We start from the raw sequence: 15,328 nt of genomic DNA, 5'->3' as shown, positions 1-15,328 counted from the left end.
GTTGTTCATATTAAGCTGCAACTCATTTCGCATTTACTTTTTCAAATTAAATACAAATTAATATAATAATTTCTGATCATATTATTTGTGTATAATATTTGTGTTTGAATAATTAGTTTTTGACTTGAAACAGTCGCATATTAAACTTAAATGTAGCTTATCCTTCCTATTTTGTTGGTTTTTGGGGGAGTGTTAGAGTGGGATTCTGTTAGGTGGTCCTCAGAAAAAAAATGGGAGATAAAGTGGTCCTTGGGCTGAAAAAGTTTGAGAAACACTGTCTTAGGTCATCAATGTGTACTTACGATGATGCATGCTCTTTGAGGTGGTGACCATAGACCTCCATTATATGAGTCACAGACAAGAACGGTTTAAACTAAAAATATCAAAATGGAAAATGCAGCGAAACAAAGACACCTACATCTTGGATGTCCTTGAGGTAAGCTAAAACATACCAAAATGTAATTTGAAAGTGAACTATCACTTTAAAAAGGCAAATCATCAAGTCATTTCTAAAATGTGGTTTGGTTGTTATTTACAGTAAAATGTAAAATCCTTTGCATTTTACCTGCTTAAATTCAGATTATCATTTATGTTGACACACAGAGCAAAAAAAGTGGCAATAAATGTGTATAATGTTAGGATAAAGAGGCTTGCAGGTTACATCTGGCAAAAGGACACAGAGTCACTGTCCACCCTGAATGCTGCATAGAGAGGATCTTTAAAAGCCTCAAGGAAGGTGTACAAGTGTGTGAGTGTGTCAGAGACGCTGTAGAAGGACAAAACACCAGCCGCTGTGTCCACAAACACACCAACTCTTTTAGAGGAACAAGAGGATGAAGCTTTTATATAAATTTCTTCGTCAGCGTGAGAAACACTTGGAATACCTGCAAAGGTAATTTTCCATGACACACGATTGCTTCCAAGCTGACCGGTGGCCTCTAGTGTACAAAGATCATCATTTTTCCTCAGGATGTTTTTGTAGGTCACCCCGACTGTCCCCTCCGGACCCGTCCATTCAGCCTCCCAGTAACAGTGGCCGGACAGGCTCTCTCTAGACAGCACCTGTTGGAAAGATTCAAATCTCTCTGGATGATCTGGATATGGCTGCCTCTGCATTACACATGTTGCTGTTCTGTCTCCATTGGAGAGACACAACTGAACATGAGTTGTGTTTGGATCCAGCGTGAGATTGCATGCATCTGTGAGACAGAAAACACATCCGTTAGTGCCTCAGAGGGAGACAGAGAGAGATAACAGAGTAAGAAACTTACACTTCTTAATCCCTGCTTTAATGAAGTGTTTACCCATAGGCTCAGTTCTGTAGAAATGAATGAAGAAGAAGAGCAAAGTAAGAAAAGGTTATGATAATGAAAGCAAATAAAAACAAAAGGTAAAGAGTTTGATTTACAGGTTATTAATGAACTATAATAAAAGAAGTAGCAGCAGAAATGTATAATTGATTCTTGTCTGTTACTTAAACAACAGTGACCCCATGACTGATGTTTTGTCTTAATTCAAAAGATTTTACAGCTAGATTTTATTAAAAAGCTTTTTATTGAGCCATTCTTCTTTAACCTGTGGACCACCAAAATACTGACAAATTTAAAAAGAAGACACTGAATCATAAGGGATTATTTAAGTCATTGTCTGCATACACAAGACCTATCAAAAAATGAATGCCACATCATTGACTCAAAAGACATACTTGACTATCTGCAGTTTATATTTTGGATCCTCCAGTTTGTGTTTGAGCAGCTGGACTCCTGATAGTCCTGGGTGATTGTAGCTCAGATCCAGCTCTCTCAGGTGTGAGGGGTTTGAACTCAAAGCTGAAGACAAATAACCACAGCCTTCCTCTGTCACCATACAACCAGACAACCTGCAGATTGAAAAAAAAAAACGAATGAGAATCAATTTGTCAAATAAATAAACTAAAGCTCCTAGTTTTACCTCAGTATCTCCAGCTGACAGTTTTGATTTTTGAGTCCATCAGAGAGCATCTTCACTCCTGAATTCTGCAGGTCATTGTTACTCAGATCCAACTCTGTCAGGGGCGAATCTGAGCTGAGGATCAAAGAAAGGTGCTCACAACTCTTTGAAGTTAGGTTACACCAGCTCAGCCTGCAGGAAAACATGTCATAACAGTCTTTTAGCAATCGTATGCCTCATACAGTGTGCTAAATGCCAAGCATCATCAATACTTTCCTCAGAACCTGAAGTTTTCTCTCTATATTTTCCATCTCATTTAGGAGCTTAAGGAGCCCAGAGTCCTGCAGTTCATTGCCACTGAGGTCGAGCTCTCTTAGACGATGTGAGATATTCTTGAGAGCAGAGACCAGCTCCATACAGCTCTCCTGGTTGAAATGACACCAGGCCAACCTGAACAAATACAATATCAGCATTACATTTCAGACAGCATGTTCACATAGATATGGAAATGCTAATGACCTGGTGACAGTGTGGGCTCTTCAGTCCAGCAGAAAGCATCTTCACCCCTGCCTCTATGCTGTAATTGTAACTCAGGTCCAGTTCGCTCAGAGGACAGTCTTCTAGCTGAAGAGCCACAGCCACTGTTTCACAGCACTGTTGTCAATCCACAGTCTGAAAACCTGGAAAGATGGGAAAATGTTGGCTAGTCATGAAGAGTTCACCTCTACATAGTTTCAAAAACAGATCAGAAAAAATTTAATAATAATAATAATAATAATAATAATAATAATGTGAATTACTGCATATAAATGTTGGAATCCAAATATTGGATTACTCAAATTGCATTGGATAGAGTATGTTGAGAAATAAAACCGAATATGTTTAAAGAAGTTTTGGGTAAAAAAAAAAAAAAAAAAAAAAACACAATGTGTTGAAAAAATAAAACAGGATTTGGAGAAATAATATAAAAACTGTATTTTGGGGAAATCTGTATAAAAATAAAAAGATATTATAAACAGAATATGCTGTAAAAAAGTGTTTTCTTACTTACAAGGCTTTTCTGCAGCATCTCACAGCTGGGACGAGTCTCCTACATCCTGCATATGTTTTGTTGAACATCTTTGGGTCAAAGTTATCCAGCACCTCACCTGACATCAGAAGCACATATACCAGCGCTGAGCAGTTGGAGTTGGACACTGCTTTTGGCTGGCCGCTCTCTGACCTCAGATATTTCATGATTTGTTGGTACAGGGTTCTGTCCTGCAGCTCCAGGATGCAGAAGAAGTGGTTGATGGATTTATTTGGGCACTTGTCATTGTTTTGCAGTTGCTTGATGTATTGGATGGTTTTATTGATGCAGTTTTTACTGTTCAGTGTTTCGTCCAGCAAGCCAATGAGGAGTTTCTGATTGGACTCAAGAGAAATACCCAGCAAGAACCGCAAAAAGAGATCGAAATGCCCTCGGTCACTCTCCTTTGCTTTATCGATCGCCTTCCTCAGCAGAACATACAGCAGTTCTTTCTTATTAGGACGTGAATTCTCCAGGAAGAAAATCAGCTCATCCTTGTCCTGCTTCAAATAGCAGAGGAACACATGCAATGCGGCCAGGAACTCCTGCACACTCAAATGTATGAAGTAATACACCTTCATCTCATGCAAAACAGAGTCCTTCTTGAAGATTTCAGTGCACAATCCTGTGGACTCCACACTTTCATTGATGCCACATGCTTTCAGATCCTTCTCATAGAACATGACATTATCCTCCTTCAGCTGTTCAAATGCCAGTTTAGCCAACTTGAAGATCATGTCTTTGTTTGAACTCAAAAGCTTTGTGCGATCTCTGTCCTGTTTTCTCTCATACTTCTGGTTCTTCATGTTCATCTGTATCAGAAGGAAATGGATGTACATTTCGGTGAGGGTTGAAGGAATGTCTTGTCAATCATTTTTGACCAGAATATCCTGAAGAACGGTAGCTGTGATCCAGCAGAAGACGGGAATGTGGCACATGATATAGAGACTTCGAGACGTCCTGATGTGTGAGATAATTTTGGAGGCCTGAGCTTCATCTACGATCCGTTTTCTAAAATTTTCTTCTTTCTGCTGGTCGGTGAATCCACGCACCTCCGTTAACAATCCTACATACTCAGAAGGGATCAGATTGGCTGCTGCTGGTCGTGACATCACCCAGATGAAAGCCGACGGAAGCAGTTTGCCTATAACTAGGCTTGTAAATAAAACACCAACAGATGAACGCGCATTGACAGATTTTATTAATTTACAATCAAAATTCAATTCAAGGCGACTCTCGTCAAGTCCGTCAAAGATAAATGCCAATTTGCATTTTTTATAAAACTTGGTGTTTTCTACATCATTCAAATCAGGATAAAATTCCAACAGAAGCTCATGGAGACTGATCTTTTTATCATCTTTAATCAAGTTCATCTCTCTGAATGGCAGCAGAAACACACAGTCCACATCCTGATTGGCTTTTCCTTCAGCCCAATCCAGAATGAACTTGTGCACAGAGAACATCTTTCCAATGCCAGCGATGCCTTTGGTCACCACAATGTTTCCCTCATCTTTTTGCTTCAGTAAACTGAATATGTCATTGCAGTCGATCGGTGTGTCCTCAAATTTGGGAGTTTTCAAGGCTTGGTCAAACTTCAGAACCTCATGTTCATCATAGACTTCTGTAATGCCCCCTTCAGTGATGAAGAGTTCAGTATACACTTTGCTGAGGTGTGTTTTGTTCTCCTTTTTGCCCTCAAACACACGTTCCGTTTTGGCCTTGAGGTGTTGTTTGTGACTTTCCAGGATTTTTTGCAAGATGTTATCCTCTAGAATAAAAAAAACCCCATTTAAACATGGATCTAAATACGATGTAATACAATTATAAACTGAATGAAGAAGTGGCAATTGTTTTGTACCTTGATTCTGTGACAGCTGTCCTTCATGCGGATTTTTGGGAACTTTTGAGTAAGCATTAGAAAAAAAGCCAGACAAATACACATATAAAGTATTAAACCAATTTTTTTAGCTACTGAAGTGTTAGCAAAGCATATTTATTCAAACCTTGCAAACTTATTGCAACACATTACAACACATTTGCTAGAGAAATAAGCAGCCTGGTCTCAAAAATTACATCCCACATAAATGACCCTTGGGGAATTTGGTGAAATATATATATTTGTTGAATTTGTTGAAAAATAAAACAATTTGTTGAAAAACAAAACAAAATAATGTAAATTAAACATAGTGCTGAAAACTGTATATAGTGGAAAAATAAATCATGTGACTGTCGAAATCTATAAAGTAAATAAAGGAAAAAAGCCTGGACTGGATGATAATAAGCAAATTTGGAAACTCTGATGTTAACCACAGTTAACTACAGTGGTATGATCTTACCGACAGCACCAGAGTAGAAGCTGATATTTACTGGGCCTTGAATGACATTTTTAGTGAGTACAGGAGCGATTACAGTTGCACCTGCTTTAGCATTCAAATCAACACTGACTGAAGTCTTGTTTTTATCCAACTCATCCGCTGCTTCTAGAAGTTGCTCTGGAACAGATACCATCTTGTCTACCTTGGTCTTGTATCCACCTTATTTTTCAATGGGGGTAACAAGCTGTTTTCTGGTAATGTGCAAGACCTCCAGATCATTAACCGCTGTAAAATAATGAGTAGAATGATGAATTGACCTATCGGTAAACACTTCCCCTTGAATGCAAATGAGCCACGTCAGTTAAGTATCAGTTAAACGGGGTGCAAAACTCTTGACATCTTAAGGTTTCTGCACCAAAGATAACCATGGGAAGATCTGAACCTTGCATCAGTTTTATAATGTTTTCCTAAACCCAACCAAAACAGGGCAAAATTACCATAAGCATTCAACCCCAATCCCAATGAAGACAAAAACGTTTCATTTTTTAGATTTCATACTCGCATTAATTTGTCATCTGCTCAAGCAGTATGTTAATGTCATCTTTTGATTCAGCAAAGTATCTCTGGCTAAAACTAGTTAATGTTAAAGTTAATGAGTCCATGCTAACATACAGACCTAAAGAGCTACGTTATGTCCAGTCCAGTGTAGGTCAAAAACATATAAATGAAGGTCTACATGTCAGTGCCTCTCCATATTAAACTGGCTAACTGTAAATTAATTTAACCGTACTGTGCGGTAATAGAGCAGTGTTGATCCTGGATGTTAGCTTATGATTGGTCAATTGCAATAGAGTCATTCTGTGGATTTGGTAACGTTTCAACTTGGAATATACTTTCCATTTTAAATGACCCTCATCATTAGGCACATATCAAACCTCCAAAGAAATCACTTTAGCTATGATTTGGAAAGCACATATAATCTGGTAACATTATATGGAACATTTAAATGATCCAGAAAACCCACTCCTTCAGTATTTCAGTCCTCTTCCATCTGCCGTAATTATAGTTTACCTAGGTGCAGGAATACTAACTCTAGTAAGCGTTGTGTTCATACACCTATATGTGGTTTAGTTACTGTTGCCCTGAATGTCAGAAGTGATCAGGACAACTAGATGAGCCCCAGAGACAGATCCCCAGTGAAGACCTTGTCTCCTAGACGGCCATCGGGAAAAGACCCCAGGAACCAGATGAGTCCTCTGCACAATCGGACTTTGTTGCAGCTTGGAACTGAACTGCTGGTTTCGTCTGGTCAGAGGAGAGGTGGCCCCTCGACTGAGCCTGGTTTCTTTCTCCATTCTGTCACTGATGGAGTTTTATTTCCTTGCCACTGTCACCTCTGGCTTGCTAAATTGGGGACAATTAATTTCCAGCAATATCATTGACTTGATTGCACGTACTGTATACTATTTAAACTGAACTGAGCTGGATGATGACATCACTGAATTCAAGGATGAACTGCCTTTAACTGAAAATTTAGTGTTTACTATTGTCCTGTTCCATTGACACCCCCCTTTTTTTTTAAATTTAATGCAGTAAAGCTGCTTTGAAATAATCTCCATTGTTGAATGTGCTATATAAATAAAGCTGACTTGACATAAGAAATAATCTATCATATTATGCTTTTGCATTTGTTGTGTTTATTTTATTTTACTATTATTAATATTATTATAATTTAATTAAAATTATCTTATTTATATATTTTATTTATTAAAAAAAATTAAATAAAATGTATTGTATTTTATTTTGACGTGATTGTTTTTCTTTGTACTGCGACAAGTTTATATGCAATGTGCTTCTGTTTTTGTGTTATATATGCAACTTCTGTGAAAATGTTTCTCTCTCCTGGTGTCCCCTTGTTTCTGGGTCAACATATCTGCATGGCCAACATGGCCTTTCTGTTCTAAATGTGGGTGGAATTTCTTATATATGATGCTTGTCAAAGTTTAAGTGGAAATATTACATCAAACATGTGAGCAGAGTCTAAATTATTATGGCCATATAATGGTTACTATGGGATTGAGTTCAGATGGGACATAACTTTAAAGTCTGTTATATATATATATATATATATATATATATATATATATATATATATATATATATATATATATATATATTAGTGCTGTCAAAATTAGCGCGTTAACGCATTCGATTAATTTGAAATATTTAACGCGTTAAAATAAAATAACGCAATTAAAGCGGTTGCAGTTTTTATGTGGTTTAGTTACTGTTGCCCTGAATGTCAGAAGTGATCAGGACAACTAGATGAGCCCCAGAGACAGATCCCCAGTGAAGACCTTGTCTCCTAGACGGCCATCGGGAAAAGACCCCAGGAACCAGATGAGTCCTCTGCACAATCGGACTTTGTTGCAGCTTGGAACTGAACTGCTGGTTTCGTCTGGTCAGAGGAGAGGTGGCCCCTCGACTGAGCCTGGTTTCTTTCTCCATTCTGTCACTGATGGAGTTTTATTTCCTTGCCACTGTCACCTCTGGCTTGCTAAATTGGGGACAATTAATTTCCAGCAATATCATTGACTTGATTGCACGTACTGTATACTATTTAAACTGAACTGAGCTGGATGATGACATCACTGAATTCAAGGATGAACTGCCTTTAACTGAAAATTTAGTGTTTACTATTGTCCTGTTCCATTGACACCCCCCTTTTTTTTTAAATTTAATGCAGTAAAGCTGCTTTGAAATAATCTCCATTGTTGAATGTGCTATATAAATAAAGCTGACTTGACATAAGAAATAATCTATCATATTATGCTTTTGCATTTGTTGTGTTTATTTTATTTTACTATTATTAATATTATTATAATTTAATTAAAATTATCTTATTTATATATTTTATTTATTAAAAAAAATTAAATAAAATGTATTGTATTTTATTTTGACGTGATTGTTTTTCTTTGTACTGCGACAAGTTTATATGCAATGTGCTTCTGTTTTTGTGTTATATATGCAACTTCTGTGAAAATGTTTCTCTCTCCTGGTGTCCCCTTGTTTCTGGGTCAACATATCTGCATGGCCAACATGGCCTTTCTGTTCTAAATGTGGGTGGAATTTCTTATATATGATGCTTGTCAAAGTTTAAGTGGAAATATTACATCAAACATGTGAGCAGAGTCTAAATTATTATGGCCATATAATGGTTACTATGGGATTGAGTTCAGATGGGACATAACTTTAAAGTCTGTTATATATATATATATATATATATATATATATATATATATATATATATATATATATATATATATATTAGTGCTGTCAAAATTAGCGCGTTAACGCATTCGATTAATTTGAAATATTTAACGCGTTAAAATAAAATAACGCAATTAAAGCGGTTGCAGTTTTTTTTATTTCCAGTTGTGGCCTATGTGTGTTCAACGTGCAAAGAAATATGGATAAGACCAAGGAAGGACTTTTAGACGGAAAGTTTCAGTATAAAACTCGGATTACTCTTCAGTCTGCCACAAGAAACATTACTCTTCATTTAGTCTGCCACAAGAAACAGCAACATTAAAATCATGAACTCAAATGTCATTGTTTAAAAAAAAAAAAAACAATGACTGTAACAGTGCGTAAATCAGACCTTTCTGTAACGCTAACGTTAATAAGCTTAAACGAAAATAACGAAATAATTGTGTAGCGGAGTATTTTTTGTACACAGTGCCGCGAACTGTCAATCACTCCTGTACGCGCGCATCACTGTCCTCCTCAGCTGCAGCAACTTGCGCTCTCTCTCTTCATCAAGCTTTAAAACAAAAAGGGGACAAAAAGATCATATTGTCTTTGTGCATAGGCTATAGATTAATTAGATAAATGAATATCTAAATTTGTGCCTTGCCGTCTACGGTATTTTTTTAGAACTTAGAAAAAAGATGCTGCAGCCAATGAACAGCCAGCGGGGGCTGCAGGACGACTCAACCTCCGCAGACAGTTTTTAATGTTTATCAGACAATAAATACTCAAGATTTTGCTTTAGTATAACTCACAACGAGTTTCACACACCTTCTCCGGCCACGTTGAGTTGTTGACACTTAACAGTGGGAAAAGCGACACATGCGCTATTCACTTGTATAACTTAAGGGTGAATGGGTAATGTAGTTTCTGCTCTCGGTGGGATGAATTAGGAAGCTTGCATTGTGAAGGGCGCTCTGAAAATCGGCAGTGCAGGTAAAAGATTAAAACCTCTATTAAAACAGATGTCCAAATGAGCGTACCGGTACGCTACAAGCACGTTCTGGGCGCACGGAGAGGTGGCGGTACGCTCAAGAGCTATATTTGGAAGTGGCGGTACTGAGTACCTGTGCGTACTGGCCCACTTAAAGCACTGGCAATGACTATACTTTGGAATTTTTTTGCAGTCCACTTAGAATTCAACATGGAAATCATTTTTGTTTTTTATTGGCATTGATTGTTTTGAAATTCAAATGGTACTTACATGCCTGTGTTTTTATTTCTGTAATAAATATGGCTTTCAAGCCAACAGTTAATTTGGAGGATATTGATGGTTTATTGCAGGTATGTTGTTTACATGAGAAAATCTGTTACAAGTTAAACAAAAATTCCAATAAACAATCATATTTTGAATTTAAATAGTTTCTTTGTCTTGAGTTTACATTAATTATTTACATTTTACATTTACATATCCAAAAAGTTTCAGTCTTTTAATTGCGATTAATCGCGATTAATCGCGATTAATTTAAAAAAAATGTGCGATTAATTAGTTAATTTTTTTTAATCGATTGACAGCACTAATATATATATATATATATATATATATAAACTAGGGCTCTTAATTTAACGTGTTAATTAGATTTATTAATTATGGAGAAAATAAGCATTCAAATTATTAACGCATTTAACGCACTTGTCCGGCCCCTGACCTATGTGGATAATAATAATCTAACATTTTTTAAAACTCCATCCAGGAATCCAGTAAATGCATAGTAAAACTGTTTTGCACTACAAAGCAACGTTCATCAAGAATACATTGAAATAACATGACAAGAAACAGCAGTTTGCAAAGCAGCAAAACTGTATTGTACAGCTAAAATAGCTGGAAGAGACCGAAAGATAAGATCAGATAAACAATAAGTTAGGTTTGACTTCATGTTTTTTTTTGTACATTTAATAAAATCATGTAGTATGCACTTTTAATAATCCCAAACACAACCGGACTTGATTTACTTTGTGTAGCTAAACATAAAGCAACATATATATATATATATATATATATATATATATATATATATATATATATAAACAAATAATATTTATTATTATAATTTTTTTTTTTCTTTTACAAAGCCTACATTGTAGCTACTCATCAAACTTCGGCGTATACAAACCTGCTTATAGTCATGCAGACGAAAATCCAAAGTCTTATATTCAGGCCCATTCACATCAAGAACGATAAAACAATGTCGACACCAACCTTTTACTGTCTATGACAACAAAAGACGAAGTTCTTGGCAAGCTTCCGGGAAATTCTATGAGAATGCTCTGCGGAGACCTTTACTTTAGCGCTTGGACGAGTTTTGAAGTTTTTTTTTTTTTTTGCAGGTAATTAACTGGTAAACTACTCGTTCTAAAAGTGATAGTTTCACTTATTCATCTTTACAGTGTATTAAAGTTATTTATTGCGTTTAGTAATTTTAAACGTGTGGCATAACGCTACCGAGACGCAAAAAAAAAAAAAAAAAAAAAAAAAAAAGTCAATAAGCTTTGGTTCTAATAAGCATTTGGGCATATTGCTTCAACTAGGCTATTTTTTGATAAAAGTTACAAACAAGTTAGGAAACAATAAACAAGCGGTACCTGTCTTGCAGCTCTCTTGTGCTTTATTTAAACTGTGTCCTCCCACAAGCCCCGAGAGGCAGTGTTGGCACTTGTCGACTTTTTTTGAGATTGGTAAACGGAGGTCGGAGCCAGCTCCAAATGGGTGGGACTTCAGCTCCAAGTGGGCTGTACAAACCTCCATATCTTTTGATTGATTTATTTAATGCCATGGCGGTAATGTGCGCTGCGAAATGTGCGAATCACCAAAACCAATAAGACCACGACAACTTCTCTATGCTTTTCAGCGCCAAGACAGATGAGTTTGAAGGGGTAAGTTAGTTAAACAGTTTTTAGACTTGTATATCGTATTACACGTTGAGAAAAAGTACAATATTGGCGGTTGATGTTTTAGTCTTGACGTAAATAAATTGTGATTACGAGCTCATTGCATTCAAGTTTGAAAATTGGAGGACATGTGCTATGTACCTTCAAAACTCATATTTAAAAACTCATTATTCCAAAAGCACGTGAAGGCAGCATTTCATTCATTTCATATTTTATTTAATTCTTTAAAAAAAAAAAAAGAAATGAAAAGGAGCAGAAAGAAGATAAACTTATAATATCTGCCCCGTATCAACATAAGTTAAATTACAGTTCCAAAGAGTTGCGCTTACAACACACGTCTACTTTGCAGCACATATACATAGTCATAAATCAAATGTCACATTTTCCTGCTCAATAGAAGCATAATATTTCTTCATTAGTAATGCTTTTACACTCTTCTTATAAACAAAAAACGATATTGAAGTTTTAATTCCGCTATTTAGGACACCTTGTATTGAGACACATCTTTCCTTTCATTTTGTTCTGAACTCAGGTTTCTGAAAGACTTCAGTTCCTCTTAAATTGAATCTACTAACTCTCTTGATGAATCTATTTTGCAGTTTGTCAGGTAATATTTTCAAATGAGCTTTATACATTATTTTTAGAAGGCTATATTCGAATAAGTCATTGAATTTTAAGATTTTTAACTGTATAAATATTGGATTTGTGTGGGCCCTATATTCACTTCCATTTACAACGTGAATGGCACGTTTTTGTAATAAAAAAACTGGTTCAATATAAGTCTTGTTTGCACTTCCCCATGCTTCAATGCAATAGGTCAGATGTGGAACAATCAATGAATTATATAACAAAATTAAGGCACATTTATAGTACCGATCCCTGGGGTACACCACAAGTTATTGGACAATTTTTTGATTGTGTTGTTAATTTCAACAAATTGCTCTCTTTCTTTTAAATGGCTTTTGACCCACTGATGAGTTATGCCTCTTATACCATATTTATATAATTTACTCAATAATATTTCGTGGTCTAAGGTATCGAACGCTTTTTTCAAGTCCACGAAGACACTTACAGTAACATGTTTCTTATCCATAGCATTGGTTATTTCTTCTACCAGTTCCAAAATCGCTGTTGCAGTTGAATGATTTGAGCGAAATCCATATTGACTATTATTTCACAACTCATTTTTATCCAAATTTTTTTTAAATCTAAACACAAATAATTTTTCTAAAATTTTACATAATTGTGGTAACAGGGATATGGGTCTATAATATAATATATATCATTTTTATTTCCTTTTTTGAAAAGTGGAACCATTTTGGCTATTTTCATACATTCTGGAAATTTCCCTGTAGTGAATGACAAATTACAAACGTAAGTAAAAGGCTCAACAATAACGTCAATAATTTAATTTATCAGTGACATATTCATATCTGTATAATCATTTGACTTTTTATTTGCAAATTCATACACAATTTTCAAAATTTCACTCGCTTGTACCCTCTCAAGGAAAATACTGTTTACACTATGTGGAATAATACTACCATCAATGTTTTCATCTGGGATGTATTGTACTAAATTGGAGCCAATGTTTGCAAAATAATTATTGAATTTGTTTGCAATTTCTTCTGTCACATATTTATCAGAGTTGTTCTTGGTTATAAAATCAGGAGTAATAATTTTGGCCCTGCCTTTATGCAAGACTTTAGTTATTACACCCCATGTGTTTTTTATACTGCCTTTACTTTTATCAGATTGGTGTAATAATCCTTTTTTTGTTTTCTTATATTTAATACAAGTTTGTTTTTAAATTTGTATTCCTGCGTTCTGCATCTTCTGTTCTTTTTTTAAGAAACATTCTATACAGATAATTTTTTCAACCCATTTGTCATCCAAGGGTTATCAAAGGATTTTTTCGCAGTTTGAGCACGAATTTTGATTTGTTTACAATTTTTATCATATGAATGAATTAGTGTAGTCATGAAAGCATTATAAGCATTATTTAAGTCATTCGTATATACTTGATCCCAATTTTGTCTCTTAAGATCTTCTTTAAAATTCTCAATAGCTTTACTAGACTTATCCCTTATGACAACGAGAGATTTATCTTGCATAGTATTAATACAGAAATTGTCATAAATAATAAATACAGGGAGATGATCACTCACATCTGTCATGAAAATACCATTTATATTTTCACCGTGTATATTTGTATATATATTATCAATAATCCTAGCACTATGAGTTGTGATTCTGGTTGGTTTAGTTATCATTTGGCATAAACCTGCTATTTCCATATAATTCTTAAAGTCGTTAGTTGCTATTTTGCTACCCAAATCTATATTGAAATCACCACATACAATTACTTTGTTTGTTCTTTACATCCTCAAACATTTCTATAATTTTTTCTGTAAACAAATCAGTAGCAGGCCCAGGTGGTCTATAAACACAAGTGATTAACACATTTTTTCCTTTGTCATTTATGATTTCTATAGTTAATGCTTCCATCAAATCAGTCACAGCTATAGTTTTGTGCTCAACAACTTTAAATTTAAGTTTAGCATCAACATAGAGGGCAACACTTCCTCCACCCCTCCACATCCTGTTTACATAAAACATGTTGTAAACGTTGATCTGTACACTGTCAACTTGCATTTCCTTCAACCAGGTTTCTGTTACAGCAATCACTTTAAATGTCCATTTTAAATTGCTAAGAAAGTTGTTAATCTTTGATAATTTACATTTCAAACTTTGGCTATTAAAGTTTATGATGGAAAATGCGTCATCAGAAAACCTTTGTGTAGTCCCATTAAACTCTTGTGTTGTAAAGTAGTGACATTCCCTAGGCACTAGTATATTATGTGCAAAGAAAGTTTCCATATAAAATATTTTGTCACTGTTTATATCAACATTTGGGACCATGATCGAAAGTGTGAGCAATTGGATCGAATAGACATTCTAATAAAATCATACAGGCCCAGTCCAACAACAAGATAAATACATTGATCTGACCACAATTCCCATTTTGACAAGATTATATTAATTCCCACAGGGTTTAACATCGGCATATCTTGAGGTGTATTGAAAATGCAAAAGGGAATATGTCTCATTATTTAAATTGTTATAGATCTCTTAACATCACAACTTTAGCTTGTTCCGGATTTGACCCATTAAGTTAAATAAATACCTTACAATTTCTTGTCCATGTCGCAGGGAGCGGGCTTCTCTTGCAATATTTGCCATTTTCTGCATTAAATGCTCATTCAGATACACCGCTGTTCCTCTCAACTTTTTTCCTTGACTCAGCATATCTGTTTTTGCTAAATACATCAGCAATACATTTATAGAATCTACGCTGCAGATAATGGACACTGAAACATTGTGACTAACGTTACGTAAAATATGTATGTATTATAACTGCATTGAAGAGGTGCTAGTGAGGCCAGCAGGGGGTGCTCACCCTGTGGTCTGTGTGGGTCCTAGCGCCCCAGTGTAGTGATGGGGACACTATACTGTCAACAAGCACCGTCCTTCGGATGAGACGTTAAACCGAGGTCCTGACTCTCTGTGGTCATTAAAAATCCTAGGATGTCTTTCGTAAAGAGTAGAGGTGTGACCTCGGCATCCTGGCTAAATTCGCCCATTGGCCTCTGACCATCATGGCCTCCTAACAATCCCCATATCCGCTGATTGGCTTCATCACTCTGTCTCTTCTCCACCAGTAAGCTGGTGTGTGGTGGGCGTTCTGGCGCACTATGGCTGCCGTCGCATCATCCAGGTGGATGCTGCACACTGGTGGTGGATGAGGAGATACCCC

The 15,328-nt window shown here is 35.8% G+C and overlaps 2 protein-coding genes across 2 annotated transcripts; both read right to left on the bottom strand.

Moving 5' to 3' along the window:
- Positions 1-393: 393 nt before the first annotated feature.
- On the bottom strand, positions 394-2,433 carry LOC113044738 (neoverrucotoxin subunit alpha-like). Its single transcript, XM_026204915.1, has 4 exons — positions 1,951-2,433; positions 1,706-1,879; positions 1,272-1,318; positions 394-1,199 (listed from the first exon to the last, which is right to left on the bottom strand). The coding sequence occupies exons 1-4, from the start codon at positions 2,133-2,135 to the stop codon at positions 658-660; spliced, it is 948 nt and encodes a 315-aa protein (XP_026060700.1). The 5' UTR covers positions 2,136-2,433; the 3' UTR covers positions 394-657.
- A 1,435-nt stretch (positions 2,434-3,868) lies between these two features.
- On the bottom strand, positions 3,869-6,851 carry LOC113043935 (NACHT, LRR and PYD domains-containing protein 3-like). Its single transcript, XM_026203489.1, has 4 exons — positions 5,335-6,851; positions 4,857-4,898; positions 4,325-4,766; positions 3,869-3,902 (listed from the first exon to the last, which is right to left on the bottom strand). Exons 1-4 carry the CDS (start codon positions 5,504-5,506, stop codon positions 3,869-3,871), a joined length of 690 nt encoding a protein of 229 aa, XP_026059274.1. The 5' UTR covers positions 5,507-6,851.
- Between the last annotated feature and the right edge of the window lie 8,477 nt (positions 6,852-15,328).

Source organism: Carassius auratus, chromosome 26, assembly GCF_003368295.1.
Source record: "Carassius auratus strain Wakin chromosome 26, ASM336829v1, whole genome shotgun sequence".
NCBI classification, from domain to species: Eukaryota; Metazoa; Chordata; class Actinopteri; order Cypriniformes; family Cyprinidae; genus Carassius; species Carassius auratus.
The sequence above is the reverse complement of the archived record's forward strand: the minus strand, read 5'-3'. Positions and strand labels throughout refer to the sequence as shown.

What these genes read in the sequence shown, in the direction of transcription:
- LOC113044738 (XM_026204915.1), bottom strand. Translation starts at nt 2,135, where the DNA reads ATGTTTTCCTGCAGGCTGAGCTGGTGTAACCTAACTTCAAAGAGTTGT. An exon ending in TGTCAGCTGGAGATACTGAG is followed by an intron (nt 1,880 to 1,950) that starts GTAAAACTAGGA and finishes TTCAATCTGCAG; the next exon opens with GTTGTCTGGTTGTATGGTGA. An exon ending in TATAAACTGCAGATAGTCAA is followed by an intron (nt 1,319 to 1,705) that starts GTATGTCTTTTG and finishes TCATTTCTACAG; the next exon opens with AACTGAGCCTATGGGTAAAC.
- LOC113043935 (XM_026203489.1), bottom strand. Translation starts at nt 5,506, where the DNA reads ATGGTATCTGTTCCAGAGCAACTTCTAGAAGCAGCGGATGAGTTGGAT. An exon ending in ACAGCTGTCACAGAATCAAG is followed by an intron (nt 4,767 to 4,856) that starts GTACAAAACAAT and finishes TTTTTATTCTAG; the next exon opens with AGGATAACATCTTGCAAAAA. An exon ending in ATCAGTCTCCATGAGCTTCT is followed by an intron (nt 3,903 to 4,324) that starts GTTGGAATTTTA and finishes GCTGGATCACAG; the next exon opens with CTACCGTTCTTCAGGATATT.